Source organism: Trachemys scripta, chromosome 8, assembly GCF_013100865.1.
Source record: "Trachemys scripta elegans isolate TJP31775 chromosome 8, CAS_Tse_1.0, whole genome shotgun sequence".
NCBI lineage: Eukaryota > Metazoa > Chordata > Testudines > Emydidae > Trachemys > Trachemys scripta.
Genome location: NC_048305.1, coordinates 107,761,727 through 107,781,478, shown reverse-complemented (window position 1 = coordinate 107,781,478; position 19,752 = coordinate 107,761,727). Strand labels below are relative to the sequence as shown.

The following is a 19,752-nucleotide window of genomic DNA, read 5'->3' as shown; positions in this document are numbered from 1 at the left end:
CTTTTGGAATCTGAATATTTTTTCCAGTCACAGAAAGTCACAACTGTGCATACCAGTCAAACGCTAAACATATCTGAACTTCGTTTCTGTATTCCACAGTTGATGCTTCCTTGGAGCTTTCCAATAATCCACTAAATAGCCATTTAAAAAAAATATCAATATTGTTTACTGACCATTTAGCCTATATATGCTTTGGATCTGATTAAATTGTAGGTTCCAAGGAGCTGTGTGACGGGTTCACCTCACGACAGGCGCTCCTCCTTGTGACAGGCTGGGAATTAGCTTTCACTTCATCGGTTGCTTGCACTGTGAGCTCCCTGTCTGAGCGCACTCAGTGTGCTCCCTCTTTGTGACTTGGCCCTCCAGCTAAGATACTGTATAGTCCGCCCCCCTTTCTGGGATAACCGAGTCCTGCTAGACAAGCTGTCCAGACACTGTTGCAGACAGTCTTCCTTTCCAAGTCTGCCAGTCCTGTGCCACTTTCAAATGGCTGGTAGGGGAACCCAGGCCCTCCCTTTACACTAGGTTCCAGCCCAGGAACCCTATAACCAGCAGCCCAGGTCTGTGCAGTCCCACTCCTTGCTGCTGTTTCCCTGGGCTTCTTCCTATCCCACCTCTATCTTCTTGCCAATCTCTGGCTTGCCGCTAGAGAGTCCTCTGCTCTCTATGGCTACTTCTCTGTTCTCTGCCTCTTGTTGGACTCCCACCCTAGGGCAGGAATCCAGGTTTACTATCCCCCTGGATCTCCTTTTTGGCCCTAGCTAACTCCCTTTCCCCCCAGGGAGTGACTGCAGACCTCTTCCCTGCAGTCCCTTCCTGGCTTATAATCCTGTCCCAGCTCCTTCCCCATGTGAGTTTCATTTGCCATTCCAACCAGTCCTTGGTTACCCGCCAGATGCAGCATATAAGGTTAATTGGCCCCTTCTAGCCCCTGCTCAGAGCTTGTGTGGGCTGGCCACCCCATTGTAAGCAGGAACAGGATCATGCATGCCTATACTTCTCATTTGTATGACTCTTCCTCAGCTCATGTTTCTGCTAAATTCCTCATGTTTTCAGAAGGAAATAAACAATTTCTCACCATCCCTGGCATGTGCATACTTCCCATTGTCAGAGATTGGAGCCCCTCTCCTTACCATTCTTCATCGTGGTGGCTATCATAAACTCTCCTTGCAACACAGTGGCAGCAGCAGGACATATTGCTAACACTAATGAAACCATTTCTTGTTGCAGAGATGTCGGAGCAACTGACTCCTGAAGAAGAGGCTGAGGAAACAGAGGCTTGGGCCAAACCACTTAGCCAGCTGTGGCAGAATCGCCCTCAGAATTTTGAGGCAGAAAAAGAATATAATCAGACCATGGCTCAGCAGCCCCCTCACTGTGCTGTATGCATGCTCTTCCAGACCTACCAGGTAAGCGTCCTGCACGTCTCCCAGAGCTGCTCTTTGTATGGCAGAAGCTGAGGGAGAAGGCAGCTGCCACATTCCTCGGGATTTTGTAAACTAGTAGGTTGTGAATCTAGCCAGCATGAGTATAAATAGCAGTGTAACTGATGAGAATACAGACACACCAGAACCTTAAGGTATATATCCTGTGCAGCTCTGTATATGCCCAAGGAGTGCCTCCCATGTCTACGCTGCTCTCTTTAGCAGTGTAGTATCTCACTGCCACCCTGCTGCCGGAACCTTCCCCAGCCACCATGAAAAGCTCCAACAGTGTGAAAGGCTTGGGGAGGGGGAGGTAGAAGGGAAGGGTTCCAGCAGACTTTCCCTGCTTCCTCCCCCGCCAGAGCCTTTCGCTGCTGTGTGGACACAGCCTACTTTTCACTGTAGCATATCACTGCGTGTACCCTACGTTCTGTTGCAAGTGTAGACAAGGCCCTAGAATATGAAACAGCTATGGAGATGTTTAAAAAAGTTAGCCTAAGATTCTAAAGAATATACCATGTCTACATTACACAGCTTTTAGCGACGAGGCAGTCACCACAACCGTGCAGGTAAGTCACGCAATGTAGCCACTGTTTGTCAGCTCTCCTGCCGACAAAAGACTTCTGCCCCCCAACGAGCAGCATTTGCGTTGTCAGCAGTAGAATACTTCTGCCGACAATGTGCTGTTCACACTGGCACTTATTGTGGCAAAACTTTTGTCTTTCGGGAGGTGGGGTTTAACCTCTGAAAGACAAAAGTTTTGTCATTCAATTGCCGGTGTAGACATAGCCTTGGAGATCAGAGGATATAACTAAAAACAGTACTACTTATAGTAGCATTGCAGTCTTCTGTGACTCTGCAGCTGTAAAAGTCTAGGCATTGTAAAGATGTGCCACAGATACCCTTCTGGGGAAAGGGACAGGCCTTGTGATTCCAGGGGGCACGTACAGACAAACGTATCTCTTGCTGCTTGACACAGAACGATGTGTTTCAAACATCCTCAGGCTTACTCTAGAGAGAATGGGAATACCTCTAGATTTGAAGCCGCTCTGACTGAGAATTCTGTGGGGCACTGGGAGAGTATGGAACACCAGTGGAGGGTTTAGTGAGTTTTGTTTCTTCACACAAATGTGGCTAGGTTTTTAGAAGCACAAAATCCCAGCTGACACCAATTTTTTAAAAAAAGGCTCCAGGGCAATCTCATTAATTGCAGGCTGGTAAGCCTAACTTCAGTACCAGGCAAATAGGTTGAAACTCTAGTAAAGAACAGAATGATCAGACGCATGGATGAACACAATTTGGTGTGGAAGAGACAACATGGTTTTGGTAAAGGGAAACCATGCCTCACCAATCTATTAGAATTCTTTAAGGGGGACAACAAACGTGTGGACAAAAGTGATCCAGTGCATATAGTGTACTTAGATTTTCAGAAAGCCTTTGACAAGGTAACTCACCCAAGGGAAGGTCCTCTCATGGATCGGTAACTGGTTAAAAGATAGGAAACAAAGGGTATGAATAAATGGAGAGAGGTAAATAGTGGTGTCCCCCAGCGGTCTGTTCTGGGCCCAGTCCTATTCAGCATATTCATAAATGACCTGGAAAAAGAAGTCAAGAGTGAGGTGGCAAAATTTGCAGATGATACAAAACTACTCAAGATAGTTAAGTCCCAGGCAGACTGCGAAGAGCTACAAAGGGATCTCACAAAACTGGGTGACTGGTAACAAAATGGCAGATGAAGTTCAGTATTGATAAATGCAAAGTAATGCACATTGGAAAACATAATCCCAAGTATGCATACAAAATGGTGGTGTCTAAAATCAAGAAAGATCTTGGAGTCATTGTGGATAGTTTTCTGAACACATCTGCTCAATGTGCAGTCAAAAAAGTTAACACAATGAGAGAGAGTCCAGTGGAGGGCAACGAAAATGATCAAGGGGCTGGGGCACATGACTTACAAGGAGAGGGGCTATAACAGCGTTTAAAAGAGAACTGGATAAATTCATGATGGTTAAGTCCATTAATTGCTGTTAGCCAGGATGGTAAGGAATGGTGTCCCTAGCCTCTGTTTGTCAGAGGATGGAGATGGATGGCAGGAGAGAGATCACTTGATCATTGCCTGTTAGGTCCACTCCCTCTGGGGCACCTGGCATTGGCCACTGTCTGTAGACAGGATACTGGGCTAGATGGACCTTTGGTCTAACCTGGTACAGCCGTTCTTATGAGAGGCTGAGGGAACTGGGGTTATTTAGTCTGCAGAAGAGAAGAATGAGGGGGGAATTTGATAGTAGCTTTCAACTACCTGAAAGGGGGGGTTCCAAAGAGGATGGAGCTCAGTTGTTCTCATTGGTGGCAGATGACAGAACAAGGAGCAGTGGTCTCAAGTAGCAGTGGGGGAGGTCTAGGTTGGATATTAGGAAAAACTATTTCACTAGGAGGGTGGTGAAGCTCTGGAATGGGTTACCTAGGGAGGTGGTGGAATCGCCATCCTTAGAGGTTTTTAAGGCCCAGCTTGAGAGAGCCCTGGCTGGGATGATTGGGGATTGGTCCTGCCTTGAGCAGGCGGTTGGACAAGATGACCTCCCTAGATCTCTTCCAACCCTAATATTCTATGTTAGGAACTATTAAGGAAAGGGTAGATAAGAAGACAGAAAAAATCATAATGCCACTATATAAATCCACAATATGCTCGCATCTTGACTACTGTGTGCAGATCTGGTCACCCCATCTCAGAAAAGATATATTGGGAAAGGTACTGAGAAGGGCAACTAAAACACTTAGGGGTATGGAACAGCTTCCTGATGAGGAGAGATTAAAAAGACTGGGACTTTTCAGCTTGAAAAGGAGACAACTGGGGCGTGGGGGGATGGATATGGTAGACATCTATAAAATCTTGTCTGGTGTGGAGAAAGTGAATAAGGAAATATCATTTACTCCTCATAACACAAGAACATGGGGCCACATATGAAATTAACAGGCAGCAGGTTTAAAACAAACACAAGGAAGTACTTCTTCACACAAGGCACAGGTGACCTGTGGAACTCTTTGCCAGGAATGTTGTGAAGGCCAAGACACTAGCCAGGATGGTCAGGGATCCAACACCATGTTCTGAGTGTCCCTAGCGTCTGTTTGCCAGAAGCTGGGACTGGACAACGGGATGGATCACTTGATGATTACCTGTTCTGTTCATTCCCTCTGAAGCACCTGGCATTGGCTACTATTGGAAGACAGGATACTGGGCTAGATGGACCATTGGTCTGACCCAGTATGACCATTCTTACGGCTTGTGCTTGTCTTTAAAGATGGGATCATGTTCTGAATGATGCAGGAAGTAAAGCTTGCTGTTGTGTAGCAGTTATCTTTGTCTGATGAAGCTGGTAGTAAGAATAACAATGTGAGAGAAAAATCTGAGGTTTTCAATATTCCCGGTAAAATATACCTATATTCCCCACCTCACTTTCATAGGCAGAATGTGGAGGCCATGGTCAGAGCCCTGGAGTTGCTCCAGGTACTGCCACCAGGAAGGTACGAACCAAACCTCTGATTCCTGAGATGTGCTTCACTGCAACTGGCTGCAGCACTGACCTCAATCTCTCAACCCCTTACCTGGAGGAAGATGGAACAAGTGTCCTGATCACCTGCAAAAACTGCAGTGTCTGTGTTCATGCTAGTGAGTACAGCCAAACCCCACACCTAGGCACTTACTTGCCCTGCAGTCTGATCTTGTACACTGTAACAATTCCACCTAAAGAACTGAGTCCATTCCTTAAGTGGATCACGGAGACCTGCAACACAGGGCCTTGTGAATGATGGCGCGATGGTGGTGTACGGCACACTTGAGGTTTATGGAACCCTCACGCGGGGATTATGAAGTGAAGCCCAAGGGCTGTAATTTTCACATTCCCTCTTTGACCTCCACGGTGAGAGATCTGTGCTGTTTTCCCTAAGCAGCTTGTTTCCATTATAGGTTGTTATGGTGTGTCCCCTGACAAGGCCACTGAAGACTGGATGTGCTCCAGGTGTACAGCCAATGCTTTAGAGGAGGTAAGAAAATTGCTTGTACAAGCCTCACTTGGCTTTCTCTTTAAGGACTCAGGAGGTTCCTATTAGTCAGGTATCCAAGCTGTGTGGAGCCCATGGGAGGACTGGGGGCAAGGTCATAGACTCATAGAATATCAGGGTTGGAAGGGACCTCAGGAGGTCATCTAGTCCAACCCCCTGCTCAAAGCAGGACCAATCCCCAAATCCCTAAATGGCCCCCTCAAGGATTGAACTCACAACCCTGGGTTTATCAGGCCAATGCTCAAACCACTGAGCTATCCCTCCCCCGATGAAGGCGAAGTCAGATGAAGGCTAGTTGCAGAGCTCTTCCTGAAACCTTCCATTGTGCAGTGTCTGCTCCCCTTTTGTGATAAGGCTGTAATTTAGAGAACACCTCCAGAGTGTAATTCTCTACCGTTTGCCTTTTGATTTAATGTCTTCTGGCTTAAAGATTCAGTGATGCAGTGATTCAGGCTATTGTGGTCAGAAATGGAGAAGGGAAGCTCACCACATTTCTGCAGATCTGTTTATCTCTGATATCTCCTTGTATATGACACCTTCTGCTCTACAAAATGCAGCTAACTTGTTGCTTAGCTGTGGCTGTTGCAGTGGCAGGGGATACTGAAATCTAACTCATTGAGGAGGAAGGTGGCCCAGAGTAGAGGGGTTCTTTCAGAAAGTGTCATGGGCTCTGGACCAACAGAAGGGACCACTGCATCTCTTCCAGGGGCCAGCCCCTTGAATTGCATCCGCCAGGGTGGTTTGTTCCCAGCTTCAGCTATGCCTAGTTGGGATAGGATTTTGTTTCTCTGGTATGAGCTCACAACATTGGCTCTCTGTGTTTTTCCCACCCAGCTTCAGAGTAGCTCTCCTTAGTTTACTCCACCTCTGAGTATCTAGAGAACTATGAGGTCAGTCCATTTCTCAAAAGCAGGAGGCCATTGATAGCTCTTAATTAGGCTGTCCTCTGCAAAGTGATTGTATAATTGGGGCTAATTGGCAACAAAGAGCTATTTCTCTGAATGTGTCGTCACAGTGAGGCTCTCTGGTGCAAGCTTACTGCTTCATTGACAGATAACGTGGTTCCTCATTTTCCTCCATGTGGCAGGACTGCTGCTTGTGTTCATTACGAGGAGGTGCGCTGCAGAGAGCCAATGATGACAAGTGAGTATTCCAGCTTTTTCATTCTCTATGGAGCAGCGTAGCACATGAGCACTTGTGAGGTTGTTAAAAGTTCATTGCTTAGTGCGAGTGTGCTGCAGGGATGATGTAGTGACCAAGGGTATCTTCCAGATGGATTGACAGGATTGATGCGGAGGGTTGTAAACATATATAACATAGTTCAAGATGTAAGCACGTGGTGCCTAATGCACGAGGACTTGGGTGAGTGGTGCAGTATCACAGAGACCCACAGCCAGTCACTGACTTCCCAGGGAATTCCCCATCCCAAGGTGGTGATAGCTATTAACTGCTTAGTCTCTTATTAAGTAAAATTGTCTTTGGTTCCCAGAGCCATGTGAGGGGCCGGGAACTCTGAATACCAGGTTACAAAGAGATCATGCTCCATACAGCAACCAAAGGCTCTACATACCTCAGCTCTGCCAATAGACTGTCTGTCTAAATTTACACTGCTTGTGTCTTCAGCTCGGGGCTTAGCTGGAGGCGTCTACATCACAGGACAGCCACAAAGATTCCTTTACTCTTCCCAAACAACACTTCACTGGCTTTGGGAGATGGGGCCCTCCCACAATGCAGCATATTTTAGCTCAAGGCTGACTTGGGGCAGCTACAGCATAGGCGACTGTTAATGGAAAAGGACGCAGATTAATTTGGCTAGTATGTCTAAAGTTCTTGGATGCAAAATACGTTGGTATTTAGTATCTGAATCTTAACTTACAGTGCTAAGGGGTAAATTATGGTAACTTGGCTTGAAGACTCTGGGAGTGGCCTTTGACCTCTAGGTCACTGTTTCAAAACCAGGTCAGTAGTATCTAAATAGTTATTATCTGACAGGTCTGTGGCCTGAGTAAAACAAGCTTGTAGGGCACATGTGCCTGCAGCACAAATACCACCAGCACAAGTCTCACTCAGTCACTCCCTTGTTCACCTCAGTGGAAAGGCCAAGAACTGAATGGGATGAAGTCCGCTTTTGCTCCTAGATGTCTCCATTATCAGGACTAGTGTGAGGGAGGCTTGCACTACTTGAGCTCTAGTCTGCTGTATGGATCAACAAAGGATTTCATTCTTAGGGCTGGAGGGATTGCCAATCTGCTACACTTCATTAGCACTAAACTTGCTTAAATTCTCAACTGTCTTTCTCCAGTGTGTACTGACTTTTTTCCAATTCTGGCAGGTGGGTCCATGTGATGTGTGCTGTAGCTGTACTGGAGGCAAAATTTGTGAATATTGCAGAGCGCAGTCCAGTGGATGTTGGCAAAATCCCCCTGCAGCGCTTCAGACTGGTAAGAAACATCTGAGATTCACTGTTAGGCTTGTTAGTTTCACTGAGGTCCTATCTGTGGGGTCTTCTGTTCTCCTCCTGAAGGAGACAGCTCCTCTCTGTTAAGTAGAGGTCAGAGAAAATTCAAACTCTGATGGTTTGGAGGTGGTTTGTTAAATCAATCCCATTAGAGTACTCCCTACTCTCCAAAGCTTAGCTTTGTTCTTGGGTATTAACACAGCACAATAATTACCTGAAATTAGAATTAACAAGGGGGTTAGTATAGAGTCTTGTTATAGTTTAGCTAGTGATTTGAATTGCATAATACAGTAACGTGTTGGTATCTTATGTAGGAATCTCTAGGCACTTTAAATAAAATAGAAGCTGGGTCTGTTTAGCTTGTCTACAAACTCAGTTTAAAAAACGTAAGACTCTCACTCCTTTAGATAGAAGAGGAGGAAGGGGGTTTCCCTCAATCCAGAAGAAGAGAGCTGAGCTTTGTATGGCTATATCACATCATACCTTGCTATTAACTGTCCACGCATGCAATCCAGTGCAGCACTAGCAGAAGAGGTGGGGTGGGATTTGACCAGTGGACTTGGAGCCACTGGAAAAGCAGAATACTAGAGGGGAGACCATTGCCAAGAGCATTCTCAATCATTGAAGCGTCTGAGGTGACAGCGATGAGATTGAATCGTGAACGTAGCCCCTAAAGCACCTCTGCATGTGTATGAAAGGTAGATAGATCTGTTCCATCTGAGGAAGCCTATTCTGCACATGAGTCCTTGCTAACTGGCCTGAGTCCTGGGTGGCTTTTTCATTTTTAGTGTTCTCTTTTTTTTAAGAATTTCTACAGTCTAGCCACTCATGAGTCTCAGACTGATGGAATTAGGAGAAGGTTCAAATACTTAATGCCTATTTCTTATAAATCACTTTTCATCAGCTGTTCTCAAAGTGCTTCACAATCATTTAATTTATTTAGCCTCTAAACCTCTGTACCTAAAAATATGACAATGGACTGAACCGCTTTGCTAAAAAACCATCAGTATTTTGGGGCAAACAAGGTGAGAACTATTAAATAAAAAAGCTGTATATTGACTTTAGCTATAAGATATGGGACTTCCTGGCTGGCATGACTAATTTTTAGAAATACTTACATTTTAGAGCCTTTTCCTCCATTTGCTCAAACCTGCTTTAAGGATATAAACCAGTATTTGTGACGTCCATCTGTTACCACAAATCTGCTGGCCCAAATCTAGCCTTCTGCCTTTAGGGTAAGGTTATGGAATCTGCCTCTGTACAAATTCTACTCAGTTCTCCTCCCTTCTGAAATTCTGCCTCTGGTTTTATGAAATCCTTTGGGTATAATGTTACTCTAGCCCTCTGGCCTGTTTCTGTCCTTGTATAACTATAGCCAGGAGTTGCAGTGGGCCATTGACTTTTGTCATTGCTGAAATGTGGTAGAATGACGTGTCCAGGTCTCCTTTCCTTACAGACATTTCAGTTCACATGTTTTGCTATTAAGCTTGTTGGATTGGTATATTATAGACACTTACTTTTTTGCCTTTGTCCCTGTTTGTAACTCCTGAGATTCCTGCCATGTTATGAAATAAAACAAGTGTCCTTCTCTCTCTAGAATATAATAAAGCATGGTGCCTTTCTGGGATAGAGATTAATTGGAATAATGTAGTAACAAAAAAGGGTATTTCTAGTAACACCTGGGGGGGCCTGTCAGCATTCTGTGCCTGGGGAAAGCCAATGCTGAGCAGTAATCTCTAGTTTCCTGTCTGCAGAAATGCATCTTCTGTAAGAAGCGGAGGAAGAGAATTGCAGGTTGCTGTGTGCAGTGCTCTCATGGTCGCTGTCCTACGTCCTTTCATGTCAGCTGTGCTCAAGCAGCTGGAGTCATGATGCAACCTGATGACTGGCCATTTGTTGTCTTCATTACCTGCTTTAGGCATAAGATTCCATCCCAGGCAGAGGTGAGTATTTGGGACACAACTAGTATTTGTTCTGGAGTAGGCCAGAGTATCAAGGGAAACTGAAAAGCTTTTGGTTGTGCTAGAGATAAGGTGGATGAGGTAATATCTTTGACAGATTCATATCAATAAAAGAATCCCCTGTGCATTTTAGCCAGCGTAGTCTAATGACCTTGGCTCCCATCCCATGCCAAGAACTGAGCCCTGATCTCAGTCCTGCTGCTGACTGCTTGTGGCCTTCAGCCAGTCACTTTTCCCGGGTTTCAGTTTTGTCTATAAAGTGACTGAGAACCACCTCCCCCTGGAGCTGTCGTGAGAAGGAATAGCTAACGTGTGCATGTGTGTGAAGTAAGTGATGTTAATGTGCAGAGTTAGTACTGGGATCCCAGTGGAATGTCATGTTCCCTTGCATCCCTTCTGCCAAATGAACTGCAGCATTCTGCTCGAGATGGGCCTGTAGAGGGTGTCACGGAGTATTGGGGAACTCAGGGCCCTGCACCCCCGGCTTCCTGCGATTCACTGCGACTCTCAGCCAGCCAGTAAAGCAGAAGGTTTATTTGGATGACAGGAATACAGTCCAAGACAGGTCTTGCAGGCACAGACAACAGGGACCCCCTCAGTTAGGTCCATCTTGGGGTCCCAAGGCATCCCAGCCCAGCCCCCCTTGGGAGGTCAGAGCCATCTCTGCCTCCCAGCCATCTCTCCAGCCTGCTTCCCACCCTCTGCTTCCGCGACCCCTCCCACAGCCTTTGTTCAGTTTCCCGGGCTAAGGAGTCACCTGGCCTTCAACCCCTTCCTGGGTTCTCGTATTACACACTCAGGTATGCGCCCTCGGGCTGTCTCCCATCCTCCAATGCAGACTATTCCAGCCACACTCCCCTGTCAGCATTCACAGACCACAGTGAGAACAGGCCCAGTTCGTCACAGAGGGCTTGCTGCAAAGTCCTCAAAATGTCTTGAGGGAACCTACTCTAAAGAGCGAGAGCTTGTAACTCCCTAGGTGGCCTGAGCTATGCACAGCACTGTCTTGGTCGCTGCAGCTGACTGGTTTGGTTTTTAAGCATTTAAAGCACTCTGGGGGAAAACTCCTTTTAAAAATTGACTTCAGATCACTGGTGGATCCTATGTACAATTAAGAACTCTTGGCAACAATGTAGTTCTGTCTCTTCTCATCTGCCAAGACCCATGTTCAGTGCCAGTACACTGACCTTCATTTCAGCTGTCTAACAGCTCTTCTCCTCTCAGCGAGCTAAAGCTGCTCTGCAGGATCTCTCAGCTGGGCAAATGGTCATCAGCAAGCACAAGAACGGTCGTTTCTATCAGTGCGAAGTGGTCAATCTTACAAAGGAAACCTTCTATGAAGTCAACTTTGATGATGGCTCCTTCAGCGATAACCTCTATCCAGAGGACATTGTGGTATGTGGTGAAATAAGAGAGCTACTCCATTAGAGGGCATGTGGTACAAGGAAACTGTATCACCATTGTGGGAGCAAATGTGTCTTTGTCTGCTAACATTTCTAGGGGGTTAATGACCATTCATACAGTGGAAAGTACTCTCATCTGAGCGGAGAATTTCTTACAGCTTTTTAGATTTCTTCCCACTTAAAAACCTGTCATTGTCTAACTTAATACTTTGGTTGCAAAGTCCCTGTATTGGTCTTCTTTCTGACTTATGAGCAGCTGTATTCATTATCCTTGTCAGGCCTTCATTAGCTGTTGTCTCTGTTTTCAGTTCTGTACCGAACAGTTCTGCATGGGTGGGCTGGGTGGGTTTTATATACAGAACAAGGCAGTTGTGGCTGAACTGTAGCCTGTAGACAGAAGGCTTATCTACTGGTCGCCATATCTTCTTCAGTGATGTTAATAGCAGCATGGAGCTATTCTTGTGCCAAACTTGCATTCTCTGTGCCTCGGGCACCGTGGAAAGGCCCCTTTTCAGAGGCACCTGATGGGTGGAGGATGCCATGTGGCTACTACGCAGGGCTGGGAGGTGGGGTAGTGAAGGGCAAATGACAAGGCAATGCATTTGCACAGTTGTCACTGAGGATGCAGGTTGTGTTCAGGGTCTCTGTAACTGGAGCTGAGCCAGGAGAAGGAAAGGATCCAAGAAGCTTGACTTTGAATTTGCAGACCATTTGAAATAGCTGGGAGCAGGAAACACCCTGTGTTTGTGAACTGATGGTTTAGTTGTGGCACCCTGTGGCTCAGTTTCCCTGTCTCTCTAGATGGGAAAATCCAGCTATCTCAAGGGTTGTTCCTAAGGTGCTTTGGTACTCTGATGGAAGGCCCTATAAAAATGGGATGGATCTCCCTGGGCCTGCTGAATCTTTATGCAAATGTAAAGAAGCTGTTACTGCTCACTTCTCCGCGTCTCCCGACTTTCCTTCTTATGCCATCAGAGTCGAGACTGTCTTCAGCTGGGTCCTCCTGCTGAAGGAGAAGTCGTGCAAGTCAGATGGACAGATGGACAAGTCTATGGAGCCAAATTTGTGGCCTCACATGCCATCCAGATGTACCAGGTATCGAGCTTCTATTCCTTTCTGCTGCCCTCCACCTCTCACTATTTAGATAAAATGCTCATTGCAGTGGTCTCTAGACACCTCTCCACAGTCTATTTTAGAAGCCCTTTTGTAGAAGTGTGGTACTACTGGCAAACCAAGTCCTAGGACCCTCTTTAACTACTGCAGTCAAATCCCACTCAGGAAGGGGCAGGCGTGGTATGGGGTTTGTTAGTGATCTATTGGAAGGAAAGCTGCATAGATGACAGTAAAAATCTCCGCTTTTAGTCTGGATGGAGTATAAATGCTGAATAACTGGTACTGAGGACCCTGTTATAGCCTAGATGTCCTTTGTGACCCACCGATATATAGCCAGGTACCGATGAGTGGGTTATTGACCCAATCCCTTCTGCACTAGAAATACAAATCCATAGGATATGCAGAGAAGTGATTCCATGCAGCAGGTTGTAGGAAACGGGGGCATCTAGTCCGTGTCTGCACCATGAGCTAAGCCCTTCTGCCACCAGCCTCAGCAGTGAGCCCTGCAAGTGCAACTGTTGAGCTTCCAGACATCCTGGGGGTGACGCTAAGGGGTTGGGCTGAGCCTGCCCAACATGGGCACATTCAGAAGGTTCAGACTCGGGTGTGAAAATGGCCTCATTCTCAGAGGTGCTGAGCACCGGCAGGGCCCACTGAACTCAGCAGCATTTTGGATGGCTCACCCCCTCTGAAAATCAGGCTGCTTTTATCTGACTGCCTCGCTGTGGGCACCTGCGTTTGAAAGTGGGCCCCAATATTTAAGCTCCTGTAGCTGAATCTGGCTGAAGCAAAGTTTTATTTACCAAAAAAAACCTTGAATTTTAGAGTGCTTGTGTACATCTCGTCCTCTTCTCCCAACCCTGCTGCTCGGATAACGTCCGGAGTGGCATTGAAACACCCAGTTTGCCTGATAAGTACAAATCCCCAGTGAGGAGCTGGCTTATTGCGAAGTGTTCTGAGAATATTCCTAAAACTGGTCATTCCCTTGACCCTAGGCAGATTGGGCTGTGCCACTTCCTGCTGCTCTCAGGATTATTGCGTGTACAAAGTCTGTTCCCAATACTAGATATTAACCAACTGCTGCGACCTCCCTCATTTACACACGACCCCAGGCTATGCCAGAAAGTACATGTATATCGAAAGCTTTCATGATGGGAGCTCACTTAGAGAGCTGGGAACTGAACAGGGAGACTCTGTAGTAGTGGGGGGGATCTGGTTTTTGTGACTTCAGGCAGTACAGTATCATTTGTGTGTTAGGTGGAATTTGAAGATGGATCCCAGCTGATGGCGAAGAGAGATGATGTGTACACCCTTGATGAGGAGCTTCCAAAGAGAGTCAAATCAAGGCTGGTAAGTAGTGGGGGTGTGCATCTGTACTAAAAGTCCTCTCCATAACCTTGATGTCCATGTGGCTTCCCCTGAGAGTAGCCTGCCTTCATGGGAGCAAACGCATTGAAGTGCACAGCAGCAAGGGCATTGCAAGGTGAGACTTGCTCTGGGAGTTTGTTTGCTGTCTTTTCCTTGGCTGATCTATCTCTCTGTAGATACATTACTTCAGCTCACCTCTAGCTGAGGTCTGTAGCCCTTCATTGCTCACTGACCATTTATGGGACTTAACTAGTGAAATCCTGCATCTTTGAAATAGTGAGGTACACCAGGAAGTGCCTTGGTGTCCTTGGCCTGCATCGCTCCAGAAGGCCTCACATAGTAAGGCATTAGCTCCGCGGCCATTCACAACCTAGGCACATTGCTGACCTGAGAGGCAGGTCCTGTGCACCCACCTCACTGTCCTAGCTCAGTTGCAACACTTGTTAATAAGCATGCAGAGTGTCTGAGTCCAGGAAGGGTAGGGGTGGGGCATTCATGCTGAGTGGGTGTTTAAATCTGCCTGTCTCAATAGAGCGGAGCATGCTGCAGACGTACTGGGTGTTTAGTTTGATCATTGCACTGACCCCTTAAGTCTCCTTCACACTTGGCACTGAGCTAGAATCCTTTGGCCCTCAGTGTTGTGTTTGCCCATTAATCATTTCACTGGGTCTAGTGACTGCAGGTTTGTTAAGTTGCTTCTCTCTCCATACTGCAGTATGGCTGGGAACCCAGCCCAGTCACGTGGGCTTGTGCAAAACAGTCCCGTTACCCCATGCCCCACGCGATTTCTCTGCAGTGTGGGAGAGCTTGTAGGTGAGGGGTAATAAGTTCATTGGAGCGGCGCTGTGGGTATCTAACCCTGCTTTACTCTTGCAGTCAGTAGCTTCAGATATGCGCTTCACAGAAATCTTCACAGAGAAGGAGGTCAAACAAGAGCGGAAGAGACAAAGAGTGATCAACTCACGCTATCGGGAGGATTACATCGAACCTGCACTGTACCGGGCCATCATGGAGTAAGCACTGCCTATGGTAGAGAAGGAGAGATGCCAACCTCCCAATGGATTCTAACACTCCAGTACAACAGAGGCCAAACTTGGACATTTCAAATCCATGTTTTTTTTTTAAAAGGAAGCTACAATACTGTACCCTGCAGTAGCTGAAAGGAGATTGTTGGACGGTGGAACCATTCAGTGTTGCAACAGTGGATGCCTGCCTGCAGGCTCCTCCCCTGAAGTTGTCTGCACTGAACAAGTATCCGGCAAGCCAGCTTGGGAGTTCTGCCTTCCACAGCTTATCTCCTCAAACAGTCTCTCACTGTTTCTGCTTGTATGAGACAAAATTGACAGGTGGCAAACTCTTCTGGGAACTTCACCTGGGCATCTTGGCAGCTGCAGGAGGATACAAAGTGTGTAGTTTTTGTTGAATAATGTTCCTGATTCTGGGAGTCTCTCCCCAATGGCCACACCTGCACCGAGCAGGCAGTATTACTGGTGCTTGACATTGAACCCCTTTTTATATTTATATCTGTGTGTTTTGTCTGGAGCAGCTTCAGTTTCTTGTTTCTCAGCATCTGCCCTCTGAGGGTGGAGCCTCAGGCTGTGCAGAGCCAAGTGGATTGGAGGCGTTTGTGTGAAGAGATGAAATGTGAAAATCAAATCCGATTGGACGAGCTATTTAACCCTCCATTTAGCTTTTGTTCTGATTTGATATTTTGAGACTTACTTGTGTTTAACTGTAATGGTCTGTGCCTACGTATAAATAGGAATCTGTCTGGAGCCTCCTGCAGTGCAGCCCTCTAACAAGAATATTCATTCAGCCCCCAAAGAGTACTTTAGCGTACGCTTCACTAAGGCAATAAAGACCAAAGGGTCCTCCTAGAGAGCCAAGCACCACAGTATTGGTTATGCCAGGGCAGCAGGATCTGTAGCATCCAGCACCTTGTCTGTGGCTCTGCTGCCACCAGCTCTTACCTAGGATAATTAGATGTGAGTCTAGGACCCAGTTACAAGATGCACTGAACTGTACCTGTTAATGAATGGTTGTGTAGTGCCACTCAGAAGCAGAAGTGCTGCCACGTTCTTCTGTCTGGCCACAGCTGGTAGGGCATCTGTTCTTTCAAATCCTGTGTAGAGCATTAATTGGACACACTCTTAGTTGTATCGGATAGACTTGACTATCCCAGCAATGGAAAGCTGTCAGTTCAGGAGCCATGCATTGTGTGTATCCTGAAGATGTTCTGACATGCTCCTAGTAAAGCATTAACAAGTTAAAGCAGCAATTGAATAAGGATGTGTGGCTTTCCCACCCTCTGGGGAAAGGGATTTTAGACTGTGGGCAGACTGGCTGCCTTCCAGCTGCATGGAGTGACTTGGGTAGTTTCCCTTTGTTGAGAGAGAAAATCGTACAAATATACTCAGTTTTTTTTATTTTAATTCTCTTCACTGACATAGACCCATCGCTGTAGTAAAGGGACCTTGTGTACACAAGACCCTGATTTATAGCAGTTTCCTCTTTGTTTCTATAAGAACACTATAAACCAAATTATTTTGAAATCTGGTGCATCAACTTGTTGATTAGCAATAAAATGTAGTGTTGTGCAGTGACTTTTTGACTCTTGATCAGCAAAATAATAAACAACAAGCTTTTTTGAAAAATAATCCTCTGTTTATACCAAAACTCTTCTAGGATCAGGATACTGATGTGACTATACAAATTTCTAGTGCTCAGGCTTGCTCTTGGATGTCCTTCTCTTACAATGTGTGGGAGACGCCCTTGTTAATCAGCATTTGGGCAGATTCCTGGAAGGAACAGGGCCTTCACTTTGTACGTTTTCCCAGTAACTTAATTCATCGTGGTCAGTTTCAAATGTTAATGAATCATTCTGGTAAGCATTGGAATTGTTAACATGTAAAACTGGGACATTGTAAAATTGTCATAGTATCTGCAAGTGTGCAGGTGTACGAAATGAGAATCGGTTAGAGCTGCAAGTTGGCAACTCCTTTTGATGCCATTTTTGTGACTAACGAAAGGAAGGGAAGCTGCCAGCATCTCTTTGAATCTGCCCTCTAGTCTTCTAATGTACCTGGGATTCACTTTAATTCCCTCTAGACTGAATGCTGTCCTGTTCATCACGGGAAAATCTATTCTGCTTCCCCCCCCCCCCAAAAAAAAAAAAAAACGGGGTACCAATTTAGCTGTCTGGATGATGTAGAGGCTTCCTACCCAATCTGCTATATTACCTGCATGGACTGAGTTTCCATTCTAGGTGGTGATACTATATGTCTGGTATAAATACCTATCTACAAAGAAGGCTCCCACCCTAAAATGACAACCTAGTGCAAGGCAGCTGGGCTTGTGCCCTGCAAGGGTTCCAGGTCAGTTACACCATGCTTTGTCACCTGCCTCTCTCAATACTGAGTGACTTTCAGGAGCGTTTCCATGCTCGGTATTAGTTCTGGTCAGGGAGCTCTGACCTGATGTGACCCAAAAGTGTTCTCTGTAAACGGACTTCAGACTGATGGTCTTGTCGGCTGTCTGCACTGTCTTGGAAACCACTGCCATCCTTGCTGAGTTTCCTGCATCATTGGATAAAGGAAGGTTGTCCCATTTCCCATTAACTGCATTTAACAATGTAGTTTAATAAACATCTATAGATGTAAACCTCATTTCTGATTTGGTTTATACCTGACCCACTTTTTGGTGACTTAGAGCTGCACTCCAGCACCAGGCTAGGTGCACAAATCGAAATGAGAGCAGAATTCCTCATGTTTAACACACCAGGGAGTCCATGTCATTTTTTGACTCCAAGTAGAATCCTTACGTTTGTAGACGGATTCTGTAGGCACCTCCATTAATGTGCTTAAAATATAAGGGGCATAAATTAGCTCTTAAAATAGCAGCTGTACAATATTTAACTTGTGTTTCTACATTGTCCTGTTGTGTGAGAAAACTGACCTTGTGCTCTGACCCATTCTGGTGTGTGTGGGTCCTTCACACACTATTGTGTCATTGGAAAATGTCCTAATTCCCTTCCTCTGGAGTCCTTCCAATCTCAGGACAAGTGCCATTAGGATGCCAGTTGAGCAGGTGCTTTTGGAATATATTTAAAATAGGAAGTTACTTCTAGAAACGTGCTCAAAACACCAATGTTGATGCTAACCCATCCCATAGGGAAGCACTGGGTGAGAGCTATTCAGTCACTCCATTTGGTGTGGCATTGCAGATCATGGGCTGCATCCCCTTTCCTCTTGTGCTAAGTCTGATTTTTGGTTCAGGTTGGGCTCTTAGCAAACTGTAGAATGGAGCTGTCTGGATGTAATCCTGGGAAAGGCTGGCAGATCCGGTTTCCATTTTGGAACTGGGAAGCTAGTGTCCTGTTTTTGCTAACCGCTTATTGTAGATCCCCTCTTTGTGTCCAGTCTTCTAGGAGAACTCCTGCTGCACTAGCAGGGTCTTCTGACAGGCAGGGAAAGTGGTTTCAATGGTTACACCCATTTTCTAAGATCATCCTTCCCAATTTCTGAATGAGACAGAGCTCCCATCTGGGGTTAAATGAGTTCTGTATTGGCGTGATCAGGAATGCCTGGGATGAGAGGTGTGTCGCCCTTCTCTGGCCACCCAGCCTGAGGCTTCCATCGTTATCTACAGTTCCCATGCTCCACTGGGCTCCTGTCGTCTGACCTGTCTACGACTGCTTTGTTTTTTTTAATGCGAACGTGGGAGGGAATAAGACTCCAGCAGCCTCTGTATTGTTTTTAATTTGATCTAGTAATAAACATAATTAACTTCAAAACAGACAATCTCTGGACTGATTTAAATCTTTAACAATTTTCCTTGGAAATCCTCACAAGGTTTTTAATTACTTGTCTAGTCTTATTACCTATTAACCTCTTCCTAATCCTCCATTACACCCTCTCCTTACATGGCTGTCCAGTGGTCACATGACAACTTGAGTACCTCCAGTAAGAATGAGTGGTGGTTGCTGCTGTTCTGTGATCAAAGAAGCTGAAGGTAGGGACTTAATCTGTGCACCCTTAACCGTTCACCACGAGTACAGAGTGTGCCTTCACTGTTCACCACGGTGTCTGGATTTTTTTTTCCCCCCTGGAAGGATAATATGATGAGACAAGATTCATTCTGCTGCAATTCTAACTGGTTCAGAATCCAATATGCTGGTAAGATGCTTAGTTTTATTTAACATATGAGTAAGTTATTGTGGTCTCCAAAGCCTCTTTTCTTACCTGCCATCTCCACCCCTCAACAAAAGGAAACCAGTCACTCAGCCCAAGCTGTTCAGCAGTCTCCTTCCTCAGGAGCAGTGTGCCTAGGCACTCTGCTGGCCGGCCAGCAGGAAGGGCGCTCTGAAGGCTGGAACAAACAATCCAGTTCTTTGAGTGAGTGATTGTCCGTGTCCATTCCACTGGAGATGTGTGCGCACCTCATGCACAGTTGTCAGAGAACTTCTCCCCTCAGCGGTACCTGTTGGGGCGGCTCGAGTGTGTCTGTCGCTACATACCACTGCCTGCTCATATGAGAGGAGAGGTGCCCCGACCCACCGTTAGTTCCTTCTTAACAACAGTGTCCATTGTTGAAGTACTTTGTCTTGCTATCGCAAGCTAGTTGTCCACTTCTGTGTACAAATCAGTTTCTTTTTTCATTGTTGGATATAGTGTGTCATTAGTGTTAGGTTTTTCGTCCCATTTGGACCAAATTTAATTCTCAGGACTGGAGTCATGCCTTGATCTCCTGGGTTCAAATCCTGCCAGTTGTGTGCCAGACCAATGTTGGTCAGTGACCTACACCCTAGCTGCCTAAAATGTTTGGGAGAGCCCACGTTCAGGACAAGTATCACATTTGTAGAGGGTTTAAGCCTTGCTCTAAAAAAGATGGTGCAACGAGACTTGTATTTTCTTATGGAGGTGGCACTTTGCTCTCCATCAGCGCTGTTGGGTTCAGAGTGGGCTCCA

The 19,752-nt window shown here is 46.1% G+C and overlaps 1 protein-coding gene across 2 annotated transcripts in view; it reads left to right on the top strand.

The window, feature by feature from the left end:
* Positions 1 to 18,580, top strand: part of KDM4A (lysine demethylase 4A) — a 40,746-nt gene extending 22,166 nt beyond the window's left edge. The window contains exons 12-21 of one of the 2 annotated variants that reach the window (XM_034778465.1): positions 1,231 to 1,409; positions 4,887 to 5,091; positions 5,389 to 5,465; positions 6,571 to 6,626; positions 7,816 to 7,924; positions 9,696 to 9,884; positions 11,127 to 11,297; positions 12,281 to 12,400; positions 13,676 to 13,768; positions 14,663 to 18,580. In XM_034778465.1, the coding sequence (XP_034634356.1) occupies positions 1,231 to 1,409; positions 4,887 to 5,091; positions 5,389 to 5,465; positions 6,571 to 6,626; positions 7,816 to 7,924; positions 9,696 to 9,884; positions 11,127 to 11,297; positions 12,281 to 12,400; positions 13,676 to 13,768; positions 14,663 to 14,803 (1,340 nt within the window). In that variant the 3' untranslated portion in view covers positions 14,804 to 18,580. Of the gene's footprint in view, positions 1 to 1,230; positions 1,410 to 4,886; positions 5,092 to 5,388; positions 5,466 to 6,570; positions 6,627 to 7,815; positions 7,925 to 9,695; positions 9,885 to 11,126; positions 11,298 to 12,280; positions 12,401 to 13,675; positions 13,769 to 14,662 lie in introns of those variants that run through there. The other variant, XM_034778466.1, reaches the window with a different exon arrangement.
* Positions 18,581 to 19,752: the final 1,172 nt, after the last annotated feature.